Here is a 23,666-nt window from a genome sequence, read left to right as displayed (position 1 = left end):
TTCTGATAGGTGTGGTATTTTATTTACAAAAATGATCTACAGTTGTGCCGCACAGGACACACTTTCAATGTTTCCCCCAATTCCATCAAAACAAGGCCATTAAACAGGCATCCATCAGCTGCTACTAGCAAAGCCTTGAATCAAACCTAAACACATTTCCTCAACTCTAAATTCCTTACACAGAAAACATCTTCAGCGTTTTGGTCAATCAAATCAAGGACCAACATGAATTTTGACCTTTGAACGAGGAGAGAAAACTGTCCTCACTGAAACGATTAGTTGACTTTACATTCATCTGGATCGGAGTGTTGTCGCAGGCCACGTCACACTCACAGACCCGAGTGCAGGAGGGAGTTGGATGCCGGTGAACTGAGGGATAATCGTAAGTGACCCACAGAATCGGCCCGTCGTGGCGTGGAGAAGAAACCGAGAGAAGACGATCATCAGGTCTGTATTTCCTGTATTACTGTGAAGTTTGCACATGAATCAATACTCGTCACAGATGTGATGGACAATTTGGAGGGATGGAAATCGTTGGTGCTCGACCACCAGCACTTCTGTGTGTTATGTTCGTGGCAGCTGACGTTTCCTTGAGCAGAGATGAGGAAGAGGCAACAGTGGTCCGGCAAACTCGCGTCTTCCTACTTTTTCAACTTGCAGCCTTCAGACCCAACTGGTGTCATCCAGCATGACGTGACACACACACAGCTCCCTCTGGGGTACAGTGGTTCCTCTGACTTAAGGTGAAAGTTATTGCACATATTCGTTTGTTGTAATATAATCACTCAGAACAGCTGATTTGCAAACAAAGACACAAAAAATCTTTAATTTAAATATGAGGGGGAAAAAAAAAATCAAATAAAAAACTGTACAGAACATTTAACATTGACGTAAAAGTTCTTAAATAAAAGAAAGCCCCCCACCCCCCCAAAAAACCAAACCCAAAAATAATAAAACAATAACAAAGTGGGATGATACACGATACAGTTTGTGCAAAAGAAGTATTAGTTGATTCTTCCCAAACTGCACATTTCAATTTGAAGAGTCAGCTCTGCCCTCTGACGGGTAAACACAGGAGTCCCTCCCTGGAACCTCAACATAGTGTCGTCAATGTAAAAGAACCCAAAATCCAATAATAATAAAATAGATTTATATCTTAAATATATATTTATATACGAAACATGCTGTACATAATTTCAGAGATTAAGAAATCCCTTTTTTTATCAACACCCAGGTCTGTCCATTAACTTGTGCTTTCCTCACTCCCAGCAAAGTAAAAATATTAATATTAATAATAAAAAAGCAATACAACTCCCTGTTGCTTTGGATACAAGATGAATGAGGAGAGAAAAACAGAAAACAGCACTGATCAGAATGTCTGTTTCTCCTGAGTAGAGGAAGTGACTGACGTGTTGTGAGAGAAGGGTGATGCACTTTTCACCTGCACAGCTGAGGCAGACGGGAATCTCAGGACTGCGAAAAAATATTCTCAAAAAAAAAGAGGAGAAGCTTAGAACAGTATATGTCCCTTGTTCAGATCTAAGTAGCAAAGGAAGTGGGGGCGGGGCTAATCTGCATAATTTAACCCAGAGAGAATAAAAGACTGGAAACCTGACTCATAAATGTGACACTTCTCTTTTAGCTTTCCCCTTTAGTTTCCTCCCTTTGGACCAAAAGTCTTCCTGCAGAATAAGACCACTCCTCTCCCATTATAGACCCCGAGAACACCGGCCTGCTTTCAAGTCTCCTACGGGGGGAACGTCGCGTCCAATAGCTTGGTGAGAAAACCAGCAGACGAGGCCTTCTTTCTGATTCGCAGCTTAATGCTATGGCACAAGGTTATTTCAGAATTTCTTTTTGACATGATGTACTTCAACCCTCCGTCAGTGTTTTCATTAGCTTTTTTTCCACAGTGGTGAAACAAAAGAGTGCAAGAGTGGGAAATAAACCAACCTAAAGTGACTTCTCAGGAATACTTCCAGTTCTATTACACGTGTTTAAGAAGAAAAAAAAAGACTGGGCTATTGGTGAGATGATACAAATGTGATGACACCAAACGATCGAGGGAGGGGTGGGGGTACAGTTGACAGAAGGCAGAGTTCCAATTCGATATATCAGCACACCATATAGACAAACCCCGTTAAAGATATATCTGTAAGACAATATTAAACAAATAAATATTCCACCTTTACTTTCAGTATTTATTCAGCTTCGTCTCTGTCCAACTAAAACGCTGGACTGGACTGTTGGGAGGAACAGCAGTAGTAGTGGGTACTGTATATTAGTAGTAGCAGGAGATGCAGAAGCAGTAGTACAGTAATTGGGGGGGGGGGGGGTACTGCAGGCAAAGAAAACGGAGCTGCCCACGCGGATCAGCCGGGGGTCCCTGCTACTGAGACAGTCAGGAGCCGACTGGATCTGCTCAGAGGGGGAGGAGTTATTCAACGGTCCAGAAAACAGACGCGGTGCCCCTCGAACACCGAGGAGCTCGTGATTCTTCAAGTAAAAACAATAAAAGGACATTCCACTCACCGAAACAAAACAAAATTTAAAAAAAAAAGGCTTTTTAGTTCCTAACACTCCCAGTTTGTGGGTTTGTGATCAACACAATTCTCACACGATCCTCGGGGCGCAGCTCCGTCCCAAAGTCATCACACGTCTGTGTCGCTAGTCGGGTTCAGAAACTCGTGTCCAGGCCTAAGTCGACTGTAAACTGGTGGTGGGAGCACCACACGTTGACTGGGATGGAAGAAGTGTTGATGTTGTCAGGCACCTCTGTAGGAAATAGGCCAGAGGACAGAGAAAACATTTTGGTGGGACGTGTGTGTGTGTGTGTGTCTGGTTTTTACTTTTCTCTTTGAGTGTGTGTAATGTGCTCTGGGGAAAAAGTGGAGGCTCTTGAATTCTTCAAGATGTAACTGTACAGACAAAACGGTAGGTCCAGTGAGGATGGGGAGAAACTAAACAAGGCTAGTCGTGGTTTCCACTTGTCCTTTTTGTCTTGATTGGTTATGAAAAAAGAAAAAAGAAAAAAAGAAAACCCTGCTGGTTCTGATGTCAAGTGAGAGAACGTCAGAGGTGATCCTCTTTTCTCCAGTATAAAAAAATAGACAATCCTCAAACAAGATATCCCTTATGATTGCACTGGTCTTTCTGGCCTGTCACTAGCAACCGAGCGGTTGTCCATGGAGACACTTGAGTGCCTTAGTCTGGAGAAACAGAAAAGTAATGTTACGAATGAGTTCATCATCAGGCCTCATGAGTCGTGATGACAGCGGACTTTGGCTGAAACGAAGAGTTGATGGAATGAGTGCCGAAGGCTGGAATGAGTCTGGTCTGGGCGGGAAGGGCCCGGTCCAGATTCGACCGCGGTGTGCTCTCGCTGAGGAGACCGTCACTCAGGGTCTCCCGGTGCAGACTCAGCGCAGGTGCTCGAGTAAAGGCAGCTCTGTGGATTCCTCTCGGGGGGTGGGGGGGTCCGACGTGGACAGTAGGGTGGGGTCCATCGTCTGAATGGCTCCCAGGGGATCTTGTGTTGAACTGACCTCTTGTAGGGGAGTGGGAGGAAGAGGCTGGAAAAGATAAGGCAGATTGATTATAATTCTTTTTTATTCATCCCAAAAAATAAGCAACGTCAGTTGAAAAGCTGGTTACAGTCCGTATATGCGTATTTGATTCTACTTATTGCCTTTTCTTTTGTCTACCTCTTTTCCCACTATTGTAACAAGTGAATTTTCCCGGCGTAGGATCAATAAAGGTTTATCAAAAATTAACAATATCCACCAGCCAACCAGAGATTGAATCACTTTATTCTCTGACGTGAGTTCCATATGAGTCGACAGTGAACGCCCCGATGGCCTCTCACCTGTGTGCGTATGATCTGTACTGTCCCTCCCTCCCCCTCCGCTGCAGCTGGTCCATTGAAGCCCTTCCTGCCTGAAAAACTCCACTTGCCAAAGTGGCTCTCGTAGTGTAGTCCACCGCCCGGGCCGAGGCCAGCCCGCTGGCCCGCTCTGTGCCCCGAGTTCTCCAGGAGGCTCGCCGGGCAGAAGCGCTCTGGGCCTGGCAGAGGGGGCGGAGCCAGGGCGCTGCTGAAGGAGAGCTGGGAGCTGGATAGCTGCTGGCCGAGGAGCCCCTGGATGGAGGATGTACGCTGCAGGGATGTGAGCAGGCCGGCCTCCATCCTGCCTTCTGATTGGCTGAGCAGAGCTAACGGAAGAGGTTGGGGGTGGTGAGGCCAGTTCTGGGTCGGACCGACAGGGTTGTCTGTACCTGAAATGCAAAAAAGCCACTTAATTTATTTATTTGTAACTTAGGAAAGAGCTCTAAATGAAAAGTGTGCAGCTGTAGTTTTGGAGTGAACAGTTGTGCAGGCTCAGGAAGAAGAGGTTGCCTTCAGGGCTTACCCATGGAGGGCTGGATGGTGGTGATGTGTGGCTGGGGGAGGCAGGAGGCTGGTGTACTCTGGGTGGTGTGGATGGCTGGGTTGGTGGAGATGGAGGTGGAGCCGCCTCCACAGTCAGAGTCTTCGATGTTTCCGCCGCTGTTGCAGCCAGCACCACAACCTTTCTGTAACCTGCAGAGACACACAAGATATACAAGATGTTCACCGACGCACCACTTTCACCGAAAGGTTTGTGTGTTTAGGGTTTAAGGTCATGCACCTGTCCCAGCTACTGATGAGCCAGGTGTAGATGTTGTGAGGGCTGACGGGTCCTCCCCACACAGACTTCAGCTGGCTGTGCCCCCCAGCGTACGAAGTGGTGAGGGGGGACACGTAGATGGGGTAGCCGATTGGCTGGTCGCATGAGGAGTTAATCATATTCCTCAGTGCCTGTTTGGCATTTTGAATGCTGCCTCGCTCTGGGTTACGATTGCGCAAGAAAACCAGCTCCTGCTGTTGCCCCGCCCACAGCCCACGCACACACTCTCTGTTCACCTGGAAGAGGCAGTGAAGAATGAGTTTAAACAACCAATAAAACCATAACCTGATAAAGAGGCACGATAAAAGCAAGGCAACAAGTAACAGAGAGAGAGCAGACACCTTGATGACTCTGAAGCTGAGGAACCTCTTGTTGAGCATGATGATCTTGTACTCGTCGCTTCCGTCATCCATGATGTGGCGCAGTGCCAACAACGAGGGCATGTTAGCGAGGATAGCGCTGCGCCACACAGGGTCGCCCTCGTGCGATATCAACATCTTCTCCTCGTTGGCCGTGATGGCGTCGTACAGAACCATCGGATCCTCGTACTCGTCTGGAGATGTGAAATGGTCCTGGAGGGAAGCACACATCACAGGGTTGGGGTCTCAATTCAGTGACAAAGAGAAGAGTCATTATTCTCTGTTAAGAAACGCTACCTGGTGCAGTTTGAGGGACATCCGCACCCCTGGGGCCACCACTCGATTCAGAAGGTCCATGTCCGCAAACACCCATTCATCCCGAGGAGACGTGATGCGAAAGTCTCCTTTAAAGAGAGCGTGGAGGCCGTAGAGGAACGGCTCCAGGCTGTCGAACGGATAAACAACTGTAAATCTTGTTTATTGCCGACACATATTTTGGCCAGTGACAGGTGCTATTAGCCAGAGTGTGAGTTACGGTTGTACGGCCCGGCACTCTCACCTTGCAGACATGCTGTGGGAGGCTGTGCCCAGAGCTCTTCGTCCCAGGATGCACAGCCCAAAACAGAGGTTGACAAGTGGACCGTCTCTTTCACAAGTGACCGGCTACAACACAACAGAGAAGAATCAATAGATAAATCATAAAATATTGTACGTTTAAAGTTATATCCATCTGTCTTTTTTTTCATATAGTCATATACTAGCTGCACTGGCATATTAGTTATGTGTAGGACTGAAAAGAGTCAAATATCCTCGTAAAAAAAAACTTCATTAGATGTAGAGAAATACAGGACCCAGACTCTCAGATGTTTCACATTTCCACTTTTCTGTATTCAGTTTTAAAAGATTAAAACTTATTTGATGATGTGCAGAGTAAATGTTGCATGCGGTTTTACATCGACAATAGCTAGAAGAGAAAAAAAGACAATAAAAACAACCACCATGAATTTTTGTGTCGCTTTCGGAGAGGGTCTAACCGTTTGACGCCGGCTGTTGCAATACTGAATCCAGTCCAGGTAAATCATGCAGAATGAGGAGGGGGTGATGCCGGAGGCCCTGTGGTCATAGTCCTCGTCGATGTTCAGGTTGAAGGTGGGGTCGCTGTCCACGTAGTTGGGCCCGAGACAAGGCCGCAAAGCCTCCTGAATCGTCTCATTAGTCAGCCACTCTTCCAGCTTCGAGGATCGACTCACATAGTAGATGATGCTCTACTCGAGGGAACAAACATGATCCAAATTAATGCAACAAAAGTCAACACATTAAATGCTCTTGTGTCTTCAGTGGCTACAAAGAAACGCACAACATCATGTCAAGTGTCAAAGAAATACTCTGATCAATGGCTTACTTTGACATAGTATGTGATGAGGATCTTCCGGAGGTCAAACACTTGCAACATGGAGGCTGCGTTGTTGTCGCTGATGCTGTAGCCCTCCAGTACGTACTTGGTGGCGGCCACCTCCCACGCCAGCCATCGCTGTCCAAAGGCAGCGTTGAATGACAGCATGTGAGGCAGGTGGCCGGGCTCACAGCAGCAGCATCCCTCGTCCTCCTCCACTCCCTCGGTGATGGCCTCCACCTCCCTCTGCTGACAGTAGGTACCTGGACAGACGTGGAGAGTGAAGAGGAGGAGATTAGCTTTTGTAAAGAATTAATCTATGACAAATTAGGGTTAGTTAAAAATTAAATTTAACATTTTTTATGAATGGTCACGTGATATACATTTTCAGGTGTGTTAGTTTAGACGGAGACTTGAGTGGACGGATGTTTCAGTTTTAAAACAAAAACGCAGTAGTATGGTTTTAGCCTGGGATTCAATGGCCCACCATCTAAAAATAAATGCAACTATGTGACAAATACTAAAGTGACTAGTTGTTCAAACAAGAAGGTAAACGAATAGGAGCTCCTTCTATAAGCCCCTAACATTGTCAGTTCCCATAATTCCCCGTTGCTGACCTCTGAACTCTAGACCCCTCAGCTGGAAGGTGACCAGGCCGTTGCCGATCTCAATGATGTGCACCAGAGCGTTGAGGTAGTCTGAGGCGAGGATGAAGCAGTCGCCTGTGCTGTAGTTGCCCCAGCGACCGAGCAGCAGGTCTCCACACAGGCTGTGCTGCAGCGAGCGCGTCAGGTGCTCGTAGAAAATCGAATTCAGATTGTTGTCATCCGCACCTTTAGGGAGAGAAAAAAACATCACTATAGTTAGGGAACAAAAATAAATAGGAGTCAAATCTAGGTGATTAGATGGTGAGAGAATGTTATGGCGTTACCTGGGTTGCGGTCTAATTGAGTGGCAAGTCTGGTGTTTGAATGATCGACCCGCTTGGTGCTGCAGAAAAAGACAAAGCAGAATTAGAACTAAGGTCTTTAATAAAAGAGATAAACCGCTTCAAGAATCCTGAATAGAATAGTCCCTTAACGCCGGAGATCACATATACTGTGCCCCTTCCCTAAATAAGTCAATTTTCTGCTTTATAAACAGGTTGGCCTAAAATAACTCACAGGGTTGTTGCCAAGACAGATTTATAGTGTCACAATTGCACAAATGATTTGATCCAAAACATACTTGTAGTCGCGCTCCCAGAATTTTACAGGTCTTGTATAAGAGGTGACAAACACAGCACTGCCTAGGACAGGATTGAGAGGGGTGGAGAATATGGCAGAAAAGATGGCCTGGACGAAAAGCACAGCAGAGTCTGAAGTTACGTGAGTTAAGGACACGTCAGCAATGAAAAGTGCAGTCCAAGTGACTTACTGTGGAAAATACTGTGTCTATTCAGTGGATAGAACAACAACAACATAACAGAGACATCAATGCGCAATAATGCAATTTAATACAATAACCCTGCAAGAACAAACTGAAGGATACGGGGCACGGCAAAGGGCTGAGCGAAGGCGTGGAAGGCTGAGCCCCAGGTAATCTGCCAGGGAGCGATGTACGTCAGCACGAAGCGAAGCTTGTACAGCAGGTCCCACATCTGAGAATTCAAAGGATAAAAGAGAATCAGCAGGTGTATTCATAACACTACAGAGATACAATGACCACCGTGGAACTGCTTCTAAAATGGCGTGCGTTCTCACCTTGCTGAAGAGAATGGACATGAAGTAGTAGTCGATTAGGAAGGTCTCTGAGAAGTGTGGGTAGTCAAACTGGAAGAAGAGCGTGGTGAAGCACAGCGTCACGTACTGATGTGACGGGGCGCAGAACGACGAGCGCAGCAGCTTCATGCCGGCTACCGAGATGAAGAAAGCTCGGCTGCTGGAGGCGTCAAGAAGACAAAGAGAGAAAGATAATCAGTGTCACACAACGATGTACAGTGATGATACAAAGTGAGCGAACCCTTTGACATTACCTGCACATCTGAAAATATGGTCACATCCTCATCAAACAAACAAGTCATTGTCTTGTGCTTCTACATATCATCATTCAAACATTAACAGTGAAGGTTGGAAAAAAGCATGTGAACCCTGAGGCTACTGGCATCTACAAAAGCTTACTGGAGTCGGCAGTGAGCAAACCTGGAGTCCTGGAGTGTGGGTAAGAGCAACTCTGACATAAAGAAGTTGTCAATTTTTTTTTTTTTTTTTTTTACAGGAAGCATCTGCTGATGTGAACCACGTCCTACAGGAAACTGATCTCAGACAACTTGCGATCAAGAATTGTTCACTTACATGAAGCTGGAAAGGATTTCAAAGTGTTTTAATATTCATCAGTTAGACCCTGGCAACACTCGCTAGAAGTGGGTGTCAGACAGAGGTGACTCCAAAGGCAAAATGCAGAACGCTCAGAGAGAAGAGAGTAGGCAGAACATTATGCATATCTGATCTGCAGCCACCATATTAGCTTGAGGTCATTGCTGCTGATTGATCAGTTATTAACTACAAGTGTTCAGCATGGGGATTGTTTAGCAGGTGTGTTCAATAAAGACATAAAAATTAAAAATATATTTTTAATCTTAAGCATATTGTGTTTGTCTATGCGATTGAGTGGGACAAAGATCAGGTCACATTTTATGACCAATTAAAGCAGAAAACCAGAGAATTCCAAAGGGTTCACATACTTTTTCTTGCCACTATACACTGGGCGCAAGTGGTGACATGAAAACATATTCACCTCTACATAGACTACTGCACAGACTGTCTGGTTTACAGAATGAAGAATTGAACAAAAGTGAAAACACTGAGGATATATTTTCTGTATCTTGTGTTACCCAGCACATACCCTTCAGAAAGCAACACACCTGGGGGTGGTTCAGCATGTCCATTAATTTTATGTTCTACGGTTCCAACACACAAAGCTTACCTTATACCTCCCCAGGGAGCAGAGACGGAGAGTAAAATATGGATGCGAAATAGTTTGGAGACAGAATGAGAAAAAGGCTTACTAGATGTCCAGCTCTTTGTGGTTCTGGCCCACAGTTCGAGCTTCTGTCGTCAGGGAGTTGAGCACCACAGCCGGGTAGATGAAATACTTCTCCACACACTGCAGCCATGCATACAGCTTCTCAAACCACATCAACTGAGCAGCATCTGTGGGAATGCGGAAAGAAACCCGTCTTACATACTTGTCGAGGAAATCCACAGCCTCAACTCTAATTTCACCCCTAAACCTTTTCACAGCTGTGAAATAAATCTGGCAGAAAACTATTTAAACTCAAAAAAGTTTAAAGATGTTTTTATAATGAGGGGTATGGTATTCCATTTCTGACTTCCCTAGCCGCGATCAAATCCTGCAAACGGATCCGCTCAGGATGATAAACGATGCCTGGAGGGAAGATGCACAGGAGGGCGCAGGCTGCATGCAGAGTAAAGCTATTTTACACTTTTCAAAACCACCTTAAGATTGAATAAATAGAGTTCTATTGTGCCTCCTCCCGTGTTAATTATGCTACTTAAGTAGTTATGTTGATTTATTGATTCTTAGTCAAAGAGACGACCGCGGTTTAGTGTTTTCCTCATGAGCACTTCAACTAGAGATCTTACCGTTTTTAATTTACTCCATGCAGCTTTTTACTTGTTCCACTCATTCATATAATAGGCTGTCTAACTTCCATGTGCATGTTTCTGTGTATGCGAGTAGAGATAAAAGAGCAATCAGACACTCACCTCGGACCTCGAACTGACTGTACTCTCTGGAGCGGAGCACGGGGTGAGCCAGGCAGAACCACGGCAGCTGTTTGCGGAGCTGCGGCAGGAGATAGTGTGTAATGAAGCCCACAACTCCGGCCAGGATGTACAAGACAAAGCTAAGAGCAGGCTGTGGATCAAGAGCATGAAGAAGAAAGTTAACATGAAAAGTCCATGTCCATTTGTCGCTGAAATCCTGAGTGAAATGCTTTGTAAGAATAGGATCATTAATCCTTCTCCAACTAACTTGTAAAGCGATGAAAACTGTGCTGGCACTGATGGCAAAGGTGATCACAGCCATGAGGGGACACATGACGAGGTCTGAATGAAGAATCTCTTTCTACAAAGAGAAAGTGAATGGGCAGAATTATGTGACTTCACAATTAAAGACACTATAAAATCAAAAGTGAAACTTTCAGTCTCTGCAGGCAGCGAGCGGTGATATTTACCACAGAGTTACGCAGCTTTTCAGGGAGGGGGTCCTTGATCTCCACAGGGGGTTCTTCTGGTGTTCGGCTCTCCAGCTCAGGGAATAATTTAGATCGGACCAGTGACCTGATGTAAGACGTAAGAAAGAAAAAAAAAACCTGAGAACTACAGCAGAAAGCTGAAGTCTGACATCAAAGTCTACACCGTCAGTGTAGTGGCAACATCAATCAGACTTAATACTTGAAAAAAGCTTAAAAGCACTCCAGGTCAGTTAAATGCATGAAGCAGGTATAAAGAGCAATATCTATTGATCAACGGTATTAATAAAAACAGTCCTTTCATCAGGTAAGCTGATGTGTGTGTTAAAAATATTTACTGTATTCATGTTCAACATTTTCTATGACTTACAATATGGAACAATATACTAACCACAGGATGGTTGGATCACTGCTTTGGCGGCTGAGGTGGTAGGATAAGGCCAGGAGTAGGCCACAAAACACAGAGAACAGTACTGGCACATGGGCATCCCCCCACGGTGCCTAATTCAAAAAAACCAACAACAACAAAAATAAACTATTTAGGATCGTCCATGTCAATTGCTACTTTGTTCCAAAGCGCTGAAACAAAATGACCCCGACTTTCATTGCAGAGTGTGTCTCTGTTCCACTTACGTTTATTGCACCGAGGCAAAATCCATAGAGCAGAGCAGCCACCAACACGCTGCGTATGAGGCTGAAGAGAGACGAGAGGGGGCTGGTAGTGGCTGAAGAAAGAGACAAGTTAAAAATGTGCAGTTTCTAAACTGGCAGTGTTCAAGATTATATAACTCTTCCCCCAATTTCCTGACACAGCATTACATCATGATCCGGTTTCTGAAAAATGTTCTTACCAGTTCCACCAAAAATGTGCATATCTATCTGCTCCAGCAGACACATCACAAAGGTATTGACCTGAGGTAGCAACCCAAAGAGGAAAATGACTGGGAAACACAAGGCAAACACTGTTGGACAAAAGAGAGAAATATTTTAAAATAATATTAAGCTGATGGACACAGTTTTTGAAACTTTGTGAAACTTAAACTCTCCACCAAATTTAAAACCACCAGTCCATCCCATGCATAATAGTGGTACAATGGACATGAATTACTATTTATGGCAAGTTTCTTACTAAATTACATCTCTAATAAGCCTTTGTCACGGCTGACATTGTGACATGTCACAGTAGGAAGAGAACAGGTGTAAATAAGAAAATGAATGATGACAGAATTCCATTTAGCTCCTGTTGTTGTTAATGCTGACTCACCGTCACATGGTGATGAGCTATCGTTTATTAATTCAGTAACAACTATGCTTTGACTTATATAATATATGTCAAAATCTCTTCAGCTAAAAAAGGCAAACATAAAATAGAAATAGACATTGTTGAGGCATTCACAATCTTAGTGTCAGTGGTGACCCAGACGCCGTGTGCAATGCTGATGAAACGGGTCATGTGTAAGAACTAACCAATGAGCATATCCCTGATGCAGAGCAGGAAGTGTGCAGAGAAGAAGGTGACGCCGTAGAGGGAGAAGGGCTGCAGGCTTCCAGAACGTCCAGAGAGGTCAAAGATCCAGATCATCACGCAGCACAAGCAGAAGTAAACCGGCCGACTGTACACAATGATCCAGTTATGGCCCTAAATAACAACAGACAGTGACAAAGTTCAGTTACACAATAATAACTCGTTTTTGATTTAGGCTTCAGCATATAAAAAATTCACCAGTACTCACGTGCATTGGAGAAGCTGCATCTGGCTGTACACTCTAAAAAGAGAAACAAATAGGGAGGGAATTTAAGCTTCATAGGCAAGCAACATTGAAAGATGGTATGCCTGATGACATCACAAACAAGATAATTGCATGCTTATATTGTATTGCAAAGATTAGGGGGAACAAATTTGGCTTAAATACTGTATAGAAAAGAAACATGTAAGTCTATAAAGTTGGGAAGACACTGTATTATCATGTATGCATTGATTATTAATCAGTTTGATTGGGGAGGGTCAGTGCCTGATTGATTACTGGAGAGGTTGACAATCGAGCAGTATATTACATCTTGTGGCTTCTGCAGTCTTTCAGAGAGGCTGTGATTAAAATAAAACCGAACTCGATGGCAGAATTGACAAACCACGTTGTCTTCAGACATCTGTGGGTCGATTTTGTTTATTTGCTGTATTCCACTCAAAGTAGAACTGCACATAGTAGCACAATTTTTTCTCTTTTCTGTCAACATTTTGAAGCAAGCAGAGATCTTGTTGAAAAACAAACATTATCTTCATTGTTATGCCTCAAAACCAAAATTGAGAGGGGGTTCTTTCTTCAGCAGTGTCGTGGGTGACCGACAACATGTTGTACGATAAAATCATAGAGTCTCTGCCCAGCTTAAGACAGTTGTAAGATAAAGAAGTTAAACATGAAATCCTGAGGTGGAGTACCTTCAGTAAGGAGTACTGGCAGCTAGCGATGACCAGGCAGAACTGGAAGACCCAGATGTCCCTGAAAAAGCCCTGGAGCAGCAGCAGGAACCCAAGGAAGGCCACCAGACTGGCCAGTACCACGGCAAACACGTTCTCACCCACACGACGGTTCCTGGCAACAGAAGACAGAGAAAACTCAACAATGATGTTTTCACGCTACCATTTCATTGCCTTCTATGTACATATGATTCTATTTTTTAAAGGTAATTACATGAACTGATAACTACTGGGACATGTAATATGATTTCATCACACCTAGATTAAAATACGCCATACTGCTGTTGGGCATCAGACATGTCAAAAAAAGGCTTTCTTTCATGAGTAAAAAATGATCCTGCTGGGGGGAAGCGGGGATCGGACAGCTGACCTTCGGGTTAGTGGACAACCGTCTCTACCTCCAGAGCCACAGCTGCCCAAAGCAAATTTTTTAAAACCTTATTATAATTTCAACAAGGTTAAAAAGGTCATTAGTGTTTGTACATGACTTGAGGTGGTATGTGCAGCCACAGGCAGATATAATCCTGTGAGGAGCAAACCACTATCACCCACAGTATCTTCTTGTTCACTGTAAAAATATATAAAAAGTATATTCTATTAATGAGATGATTTAAAAGCTTAACATTTTAATTCCTACCATAGGGAAGAATTTAATTTGTCAAAAGAGAAAATCATCTTCATCACTGAGATACAAAAAAGATATTCCGGAAATATAAATATTGCTTAATGCAGCGGAGTGGGATTATATTTTTCTACCCTCAAACTACTTGGTTTTTGCTTTTTTTTGATGATTTGAGATCTGTCTCTTGCATGGGGGGGCTCTATTCTCACTCATTGGCAGCTGTCCGAACAACAGCAATCTGCTTCCCACTCTGCTGCAACACAAGGCAGAGCTGACTGGCAGTTGAACGGTTAGTGATCACATTGAGGGGTAAAGCCAGCATTAATCGTGTCATATTCAGGTTTTGTCTGTTGCTCTTTGTAAACAAACAATTAGAAGTTGTTTTTTTAAGGGGGGGAAAAGGCAGAGTACAGGGTCTCTGCAGATAAATAAACCACGTGTTTAAATAAGTGATGAGGGATTACTTTTGTAGGAGGTTTTCTTTTCTTTTTAAAGAAAAGTTCTGCACAGTAGATCTTCAAGAAAATACAATTAGATTTGGAGCATAGGTAAAGGCATGTTAAAGCAGCAACATCAACCAAAACAAAGTACTGAGAAGCTCAAATGTGTGACTTCATTCTCTGCTGAGGTTGCAATTACTCCACTTAAGGTTTACATAGAAAAAAGCTGCTGGCTTCTATATTAATATTTGAAATCTTGTATAAATAATGTCTATTGTCTAATAATGTATTAATAATAATAATACATTAATCATGTATCAGTCCTTTATATTGAGGTAAACCGAAAAAACAAAATGATTTGCTAGTATAACAAATAGATTATCCTTCTTCCTGTACATCTTACCTGTCCAATAATGCCAGGAGAGCCAATCGATCATATCGAACCCTCAGCCACTTCCCAGGGAGAACCCAAAAGCGGTAGTACTGTTTGGGTTTTGCCTTCTCCTCAATCATCAGTGTGTTTTCCTGGGACTCTTGTAGAGACTCATGATCCAGATCAAACTACAGATGAGGTGGGAAATAAGCGATGAAGTCAGAGGGGGAAGCTACATGGATAATTGTGGTAGTTTCCTTTTGTGCCAGAGAGTCAAGACTGATATAAATAACATTCTATGGAACATCAAACACTGCTGACCTCAGGCATCTCCAGGGGCACCCTGCGCACCTGCATGCCCTGTAAAACCACAGGCCTGGGCTGCAGCATGGACAGGACTGGTGCCCCTTCCTGGACCTCAGTGGAGGTGAAGCTTGAGGACTGGGACTGCCTTTCTCTTTCCCTGCAAGCATTACATTTTGATGGTATCAAGTGTCATTGTTATTTCTTTCTTGATTTTATAACAGCAAATAAAGTCTTCAAGTATGGTCTTGAAAAAAGAAAATAAAAACTTGATAAACTTACTGAACTGGGTCCTCATAACCGCCTCCAGCAGGTCCAAACGTGTAGGACCGCTTCACTCCTGTTACACGACAGAAGGAAGACTGAAATGGGAAAGCTTTCAACAGTGACCTACCTCAGACTTGATAGAGGAACTAACGAATGATGAATCTGTTATTTCAATTGCATTAAGTCAACACATAACAGACAATATAAGATGAAAACATCTTGATGGAGAACAGCAAGAAAGTAATGTTGCCTAATTTTCAGGACTACTCCTTTATAGCCACCGACTCACCACTCTCGTCAAAGAAATAGTGCACTGCTCCCTCTGTTGTGTCGTCAAAGGTCGAGGCCTCGTGGATGCCACTGCGAGGCAGTAGGAGCGAGGAGGCAAACTGTAAGGCTGACGGGAGTGTGCGAGTCCGCGAGTGAGAGGAGGTACGAGCCCGCTGGAGGTCCTGCAAGCTACAGGGGTAAAAAAAGCCACAAATAAATATTTTGGCACGGTAACTCGTGAAATCAATCAGTCCTGCTGACGCTGGCAGGTAGTTTCAATTAATTACTGTTATCATTAATTTCCCCTGAAATTGCAGTGAATGTTTTCTTTGTGGCAAAACCCCCAAAAATGTTTCCCCTAAAAACACAGAAATAATTTTAATTATAGATTTACCAGTTCTTACATTTATCATACTGTAAACTTGCCGATAGCCTTGACTCCTACAGACTTGGTAGAGATCAGAAAGGGGAACATTTGAGGAAAGGCATAGATTTGCTTAGTCGACTAACCTGGGAGGGGATCCCATGGTGGATGGGGGCGGTGTAGGGTTGCTTCCAGCATTGTGTCTCCTGCGAATGGCCTGGGTCCTCTTCACACTGCTCACTGAGTCATGTTTGCTCCCATCCTCTGCAGCCAGGGCTGTAGAAGGGTTATTAGCTACATCGTTTTAAATTACAGTGTCAGTGTACACCACACAAGGAACCATGTATGTTTTTATATGTGCAAACCAGAAATTGATGAACAAATATTATGAATTACTTATTGATGGGACTTTTTTTCAATTTTATTTCCCCAAACTGATCAATGCCAAACTGTTCATTAAACGGTTTCCTCTCCATTTCTCCGGGCATGGTGAAATCCACGTTAACAACAAAAATTGAGCTTAATGATGCATAATGTTGATGGTCAACTGTGTAGTAAAAAATAATGCCTCATTAGTATTCACCTCAAATTAAATTAAAAGTTAAAATACATTAGCGAAAGATTTAAATCAATACATCCCTGATGTTACAAGAAATGTTCGTCTCTGTCGTCAGTGCATCAAAAACAAAAATAATCTTCATCTTGAAAGCTTTTTTCCATTACTTGGTTTGTAAACTACAAGGCTGGATCACAGACATAGAAGTTGGCACTGATCTACAGTCAGTAAATGAGGTTCACTTTTGCATTGGTGACTCAGATTGACCTTGAAAGGATAGCCATTATAAATCACACGCTTTCAAAAAAACTAAAATTGTTCTGAGTCAAGGTATGCGTCAGGCAGCAAATTTCATACAAAAAAAAAATGCAGGGTTTTTTCTACCATTATATGATTTAGCTGCAGAGCCTTAACTGAAAGAAAAAAACAAAAGAGTGAGTTTTCTACTGCACTGGAGAGAAAGGAAGATGGATTGGCTCAAATTTGAGACAAATGTTTTTTCATATTTAAGACCTTTTATTTTATTTTATGATGTGTTTTCTCAATACGAGCGAGTAACAGTGTGGATGCGAACTAATAGTGTTGCATTGTGGGTTTTCACCTTAATATGTTGCTAAGTTACTAGGCATCTAAATTAAATTAAAGGGAGCAATTCTTGACAATTCTGACAACTCCACCACAACTATTATCACACCAACTCACCTCCTCCCACAGCTCCCTCTTCATTCAGCTCTCCTGCCCTCCAGCCCATCTGGTTGCCAGTCCAAGAGCCACCAAGAGAATCGAGTCGATGGTGAAGTGTTCCAGGGAAGCCATCGGTATGAATAGTGCGGGCTTCCAGATCAGACTTGGAGATGGTGAGAGTTCGAGGCGCAGGGGTGGAGGTGGAGGGCATTGTGAGCAGAGTAGAAGGCTGAGCTGCTGCTGTGTTACTCTGGCCTCCACCTGCCCCATCCATACTGAGCACTCTTGCATGAGTTTTAGCACTAGCTGTGCTAGAAGAGCGCTGAGCAGCACGGGAATGAGAGGGGCCAGCAGTGTCAGGCAGATCCCCTTCCCTTGGAGTGGGCAGTTGAGCAGCAGTGGGGAGTGGGGCTGTTATACCAGTGTTAGCGAGGTCTGGGGAGTAGCAGGAGGTAGACGAACTCGAGTCGTCATCATCATCGTCGTCGTCATCGTCTGAGCTGTATCGGCGCTGCGAGCCAAGACTGGAACCAGCGCTCATGTCACTGCCATCGTCCTCATCGCTGGAATCCTCAAACAAACTTTCACTGTATGCCTTTGCGCCAAGTCGGTTGCGCACTGGGATGTAATCTCTGTGTTGTCTATGATTGTGGTGACGCCTGTAAGAGCCACAGTCAAAACTACTGCTGCCCGCTCCAGCTCGCCTTCGTGGGGCTTTCCTTCGGCCTGGCCTGTGCCCCACACTACTGCCGCTGGCCCGCAGCAGCTTCAAGTCTTTCGGGCGCACAACCTGCTGGGCTTGCAAAGCAGGCTGGTCAGACAGTAAGAAGGGGGTAGAGGATATGGGCAAAGCAGGCTCAGAGCACACTAGACCCAGGGCCAGCCCTGAGGGGACTGAATTGGCCTGCCGAGGTGGGGGCAGAGGAGGAACTGGGACATTTCTGTCTAAATCGCAAATCTCTGATTGGCCACTACTTGAAGGGGAAGAGTTCTGGAGGGGAAGGGGATGTGCAATATTAGAGGGTACAGGGGTCAAATCCTCTCCTTCAACAAGTGTCCTGTCTAGTCCCTGGCTGAGGGAGAACTCTTTGGAAGGTGAACGTAGTAACACACTGTCTGACAGGTTGTCCGTGTCGCTGCCACCCTGTCCTGCCGAATCATCCCTAGACTCATGGATGTTGGAGCCTATTGCTTTTGCTGAGGCAGACGATTGTCCATCTGCAGGCCGCGAATGGCTGAACGAAGGGCTTTCAAGTTGAGTAGAATCCGTTTTTTCACTGCGGTAACTGCTAACAGTGCTCAGCGTCTCACGGTCTGTAGTGGCACCACCTGCACTGAAACAGCTGTCTGTGGATCCGGCAGCCAGTGCCACCCCACTGCGGCTGCCTGGGTGCTCAGTCCCAGGCGCAAACGCCACAGGGTCAAGCCCCAAACCCAGGAGGTTTTCACTCAGCTCCTCACTTAAGCTGCTCTTTATAAGGGGGCTAAGGGGAGTATCCCCAAGGCTCTCAGATTCAGCAGAGGGACCAAGAGGCGAATAAGCCCCCAACCCATTGTCCTCAGGACTAAGTTGAGACATATGCTCTGGTAATTCCTCAACTTCCTGCAACTGTTCTTTCTCTCCTCCATCTTCTTGACTGGAGGGTGAAGGGGGGATAGACAAGCAGTCACCATGTTCTCCAAATCCAACCGACACTGCAGATACTCCCACTAGACCAGAGAAATCCCCTCCCAGACCAGCGGCAATGCATGACTGCATGACACTGGGAGCTCCTGTAGAGTAGAAAAGACCAAAGTCAGATCGAAAATAACTTAAGACTGTAACAAAGAAGTTTTGAATTCTGTTCTTCGGACCAAAAGCTGTTTCATCCTTTTATCTTTTTATTATACATTTAAACGCATGCACCAGCCTTCACACTAATGGACAGACTAAGGATTAATGCCTACAATGGAAGGCATGACTTGTTTGCATACAGGCACAATAAGACCTTGCTCGGTTTGCATTATGCTGGTCTGTGGACGGCGACTAATAGCAGACTTACTAATGGTATCCTGAGAGCTCTGGCGTAGGATCTCACGATGAGCTGACGTAACAATCATGTTATTGCTTCCCTGTTCCCGCATTAGCTCTTTTATATCTGTGGTAAAAACAGAAGAAGTCACTCAAAAAGTAAGCGTGCATATTCAAAAACTTGTTCATTCTGACATTCAAAATTGTAACAAAATTCTGGTACTTACACTTTGTGCCCCCTGTATCATCCAGCTGTGGCAAGAACTCCTGAAGAATAAGGACATTAAGATCTAATGAAAACTTTTGATCACAAGACTGGCAGGGGAATTCAAAAATCTTTTGTAACGAGTAGAAGTGGAGAAATGATGGAGGGAGAAGAAAGAAGACTACATGCTGCTAGAAAATATGGCAAGACTCACAGACACCTGGTTCAACCCAAACAGCGAGTGCTGGGAGCTACAGCGCACTGGGGGTGTCGAGTTGACCTTCCGAAACACAGTCATCTCTACACCAACATGGCTATCCCTGTGAAGAAGTTACACAAACAGAAAATTCAAAGGATTCAGCATGTTACAGAATTGTGATTTCTGTAGTAATAGTTTAGTATAGTAAGTATAAAAATCATTCTATTTTTATGCCGGAGACATTTCTCGTCATTACTCCTTCATATATATATAATATATACAAAAAATAACGAAATAGACAAAACCAATCAAACACAAACACATTTCATAGGCGTTTTCTCCAAAATTAGTCAGAGACGCCTTCTTACCTGTGCTGATTGCCGTCGTGGATACCTGAACCTTCATCTCCTTCTTCTGTTCTCGGGGCATCAGCTGTGAGTGAGGCCTGCTTCTTCTCTATAATCTCCCCAAGGTCGAACATAGCATGGAGCCGGAAATTTACCACCTTGATGGCTGTGAAAAAGACTGCCACCACAGCAGAGTAGACGCCTGCCACCACCAAGGTAGGAGGAAGAGCCTGTGAGGGAATGAGCAAAAAAACAAAGAGCAAAAATTAGACAATGAAATCCAATACAGGGAACGAGTGCCACAAATTATTTGATAAAGGCTGGCAAACACTAAATTCCAAAAGCAGCACTGAACAAAACACAGCAAAACAGCAAACTCCCAGTTTACAGTCAGCTGGACTGTAAAATAATTTCTTACTAATGATACTAATGATGGTAGAAATTAGATGCTCACCACAATAAGACATTCAATCATTAGACTGTGTATCAACAAAATTTGAACGGTTATTGCAGATCAGGTTCTCACGAGCTCAGACACATGAATATAATGGTGTGCAAAGGGCTGCCACGTGTTCAGCAGATATTAAACAGATCCACAGATTTCCCCACACGGTTTCAAACTCTAACTGAACTAAAAAGGTATACGTTGAACTTTTCACCCACATTGTCAGGTATGAATGTTCATGAGACCTTACAAACTCCTAGATCCAATTTCAAACTATCCCACTTACTGCTGCTTTGCATGCTCACTATTATATAGTTGCAATGGAAGATTAAAATGCACATTTTGATGCATCTGCTTCTTGTCCGTTCTAACGATGGAGTTAAACTGGGGATTTGTTTCACACCCCTCTGACTATTTGTGTTGCTGGCCCTATTCGACTGTCAGGACCGTTGTCTCAACATGAAATGGATGGATAAATGTCAACACAGCTCATCCAAATGATGGTGACGTAACAATATCAGGATTTCCCATAATGTGCCAGAAATTCTATTTCTGTAAGTCGTAGCTGGTATGTCTAGTAAATTAAAGCACTTTCCGGTAGAAAAAGGTTAATATGAGTGCATGTCTGAATCTAGTAGTTCCTTCATTTAAATCGATAATAACATAATAAAAATATGCTGAAAATATGCTTACCATGAACAGCAGAAAGGGGAAGGCCAGAAGAAATATCCAAAGGTAGAGGTGGAAGCAGTTGGAGAAGGTGCTCTGATGGGGGTCCACATACCAGCCTCCGGTGAGAGAAGCCCACACACCCTGCCGCAATATCTGAAGAGCCTGGGAACCCATCTTCACCTTCAGGTTCAACCAAAAGCTACAATGCTTCCTTCTAAGCTGTAGCTCCAAAAACTGTGCAGCAGTTCGAGCCACAGTGTCTTGTGTCTACGATGGCACTTCCATTGGGGATGGCAGGTTAACCAAGACTGTTTCATCAAGGACAATTGTTCTGTGTCTTGGACATGTCTACTTCAGTGGAGGTGAAGAATCCTGGCATATTCTTGTGCCAGTGCGTTCTCGCTCGCCGCGCTGCCACACTCTGGCCTAATCCTTGTTGAGTAATCTGGAGAGTGACCTTTTGGCACATCGGTAACCCGCTGGATGTGTGAGGAAACATTCATCTGCAGAGAGAAATCGAAACTGGTTTGTTCGCTTGTATGAATTCAATACAAGCATGCAAACGTTGCATTCTGTGGGAGAAAACGGATGTGAGGCAATAACCCATTCATGCAATCACACCGAAAACCTAAAAAATAATCACAAATGCTGTGATGGAGATCTGTCAGCTTTCCACATGCACACATCAGTTGTGGGGGTGATCACCTTCGAGAGTATCTCTGGTCTGTTTCACCGTAAGCAATTCCCTAATTTCCACATCAAGATATCTTAACTTGTGGTTGGTCTTGAAGACCCTTAGCCAAAAGATCACATTTGTGCCGAGTTGATCATTGAACGTGATCCCTTGTCATTCGAAACGTCCACACTGGATCAGAGTGACGAGGATTAGCTCGACCACCACGGTGGAATCGTAAAATGTAACTGATTACAAAAGGAGAGGAGAGACTTACATAAGAGGACACTGGCACGCACGACAGCGACTATAAAACTATTCTAACTAAAACAGAGGAACAGAGAAGGCACACGACGCGGTCCATACGTTTCAACAGACACCGGAGAGGCTGACAGGGCTTAGAACAGCCTCTTCCAGGGTCCAGGCCGGTGCTGTTGCCAGCTAGATTAACTTTTCTGTCTGACATCAGCAAGCTAGCATGCTATGTAGCCTAGCCTGCCCGTGCGGTTCTGATCCGACAGAACAAGCCCTGCTCGCACCGGCAGCGCCCTCGTCCCCTGGGCGGATATCGAGACACGACCCAGAGCAGCAGTCCATCGCCCCGCGCTGCCTGACAAACGTTGAACACCATCAGGGTTCTCGACGCTAGTCACCGGCTAATGCTAGGCCGCACATCTCGGCACTGCAGCCGAGGTCCCTGTCGTTAGCTGGGTGACGCCAGCCCACAACAAGTTAGCTCAACCGTCGCCCGCTGGCTGCGCCCTGCTTCGGTCTGTCGCTGGCTAACGTTAGCTGGGGTTAGCTTGTTAGGTTTTGTATAATTGTGCTCACAGTGAAAGGTTCCCCCACAGTGTTGACGCCAGCATCGCTTACAATTAGCATTAGCTGTCCAGGTTGCCTCATATCCTCCTTCCGCATCCAGTCCTTGCGAAGAAGAAGAAGAAGAAGAAAAAAAAATCTCAGAGCTTTCCTTCGCAGGATTCCAGCGGGCAAAGCAACCGCCTGTCCAAAAACACTGTAGCCCCCCGGACTGTGTCGGCGTTGTGCTAACTTATCATTGTCTTCACACGGCCCCTCATCCTCTCTGGCACCAGAGGTTGCCGGACATGCAGCGGAAGCGAAGGTCCTCTCTCATGATGAGCGACAGCTGCGTCGCGGCACAAACGGTGCCTATGTGAAAATGTTTCAACAAGCCATGTTACTGGGCAGTAGCTAGCAGCAGCTAGCCACTAGTTGACACATGCACGCGCACAAGCACGGAGCGCGATTACGCGCGCGCGCGAGAGAGCGATATATATACATAATATATTTATGTATCTATATGTATGTATATATATATACATATATATAATATATATAATATATATATTATATATATACATATATATAATATGTATATATGTGTATATATAGAGAGAGAGGGGATGTGTTTATGTGAATGTGTGTGAGAGTGAGTGAGTAAGAGAGATAGAGAGAGAGATTCCCATGGCTCTGATTGGCCGGAGGCACTGACGTCATAGAGAGGGCGCTTTTCTCTTTAATTTAAAAATGATCAGCTTTATTCCAAAACGAGATTGTTACTATTCCTTACTTTATTCCATAAGGGAACGCTTTAATAGAGAATGTGCCTTGGAAGGAAGTTTGGTCTTTGCCTTTCAAATACGTGCTTACTAATAAAGAGAGAGAAGTTACATTTAAATTAATTCACAGATTCTACCCAGCAAAGTGTGTACTTAAAGGGTATAAACCGAATATTGAATCTGAATGCTCTTTCTGTAAAAGCTCAGATGAAAACATTTTCCATTTGTTTTGGAAATGTTCCCATATAGTGAAATTCTGGTCGAATGTTCTTGAGTTCATCCAATCTCATTTTATTACAGATTTCTCTTTTTGTTTTAAGGATGTTTTCTTTGGTGTAGTGGAGCCTAAGACAGAGTGGGAAGGAAAGTTTTTTATAGTAAATCTTTTATTTCTGCTTGCTAAATATCACATCCACAGATGTAAGTTCAGGGGCTCTAAACCATTCTTTCCTGTTTATGAGTATGAAAT

General features: G+C 44.3%; 1 protein-coding gene across 7 annotated transcripts; it reads right to left on the bottom strand.

Annotated features, from left to right (window-relative positions):
- On the bottom strand, window positions 1-22,863 carry LOC118300188 (pecanex-like protein 3). 7 transcript variants are annotated; one of them, XM_047328963.1, is made up of 36 exons: window positions 22,491-22,863; window positions 20,966-21,447; window positions 19,849-20,057; window positions 19,496-19,601; window positions 19,304-19,343; window positions 19,108-19,203; window positions 17,084-18,838; window positions 15,972-16,119; window positions 15,481-15,650; window positions 15,207-15,264; window positions 14,943-15,084; window positions 14,652-14,809; window positions 13,148-13,301; window positions 12,444-12,476; window positions 12,178-12,349; window positions 11,562-11,672; window positions 11,344-11,435; window positions 11,102-11,211; window positions 10,693-10,798; window positions 10,491-10,583; window positions 10,223-10,373; window positions 9,502-9,646; window positions 8,198-8,372; window positions 7,986-8,094; window positions 7,683-7,812; window positions 7,387-7,445; window positions 7,073-7,288; window positions 6,465-6,718; window positions 6,061-6,327; window positions 5,622-5,725; window positions 5,360-5,507; window positions 5,045-5,275; window positions 4,665-4,939; window positions 4,407-4,576; window positions 3,866-4,272; window positions 1-3,572 (listed from the first exon to the last, which is right to left on the bottom strand). In XM_047328963.1, exons 2-36 carry the CDS (start codon window positions 21,116-21,118, stop codon window positions 3,420-3,422), a joined length of 6,900 nt encoding a protein of 2,299 aa, XP_047184919.1. In that variant the 5' UTR covers window positions 21,119-21,447; window positions 22,491-22,863; the 3' UTR covers window positions 1-3,419. The 7 variants fall into 7 exon arrangements, with proteins under 7 accessions (XP_047184919.1, XP_047184914.1, XP_047184913.1 ...); XM_047328958.1 differs by having other exon boundaries at window positions 8,198-8,375; window positions 22,449-22,862; XM_047328957.1 differs by having other exon boundaries at window positions 8,198-8,375; window positions 22,491-22,862.
- Window positions 22,864-23,666: the final 803 nt, after the last annotated feature.

Source organism: Scophthalmus maximus, chromosome 2, assembly GCF_022379125.1.
Source record: "Scophthalmus maximus strain ysfricsl-2021 chromosome 2, ASM2237912v1, whole genome shotgun sequence".
In the NCBI taxonomy this organism is placed as follows: Eukaryota; Metazoa; Chordata; class Actinopteri; order Pleuronectiformes; family Scophthalmidae; genus Scophthalmus; species Scophthalmus maximus.
The sequence above is the reverse complement of the archived record's forward strand: the minus strand, read 5'-3'. Positions and strand labels throughout refer to the sequence as shown.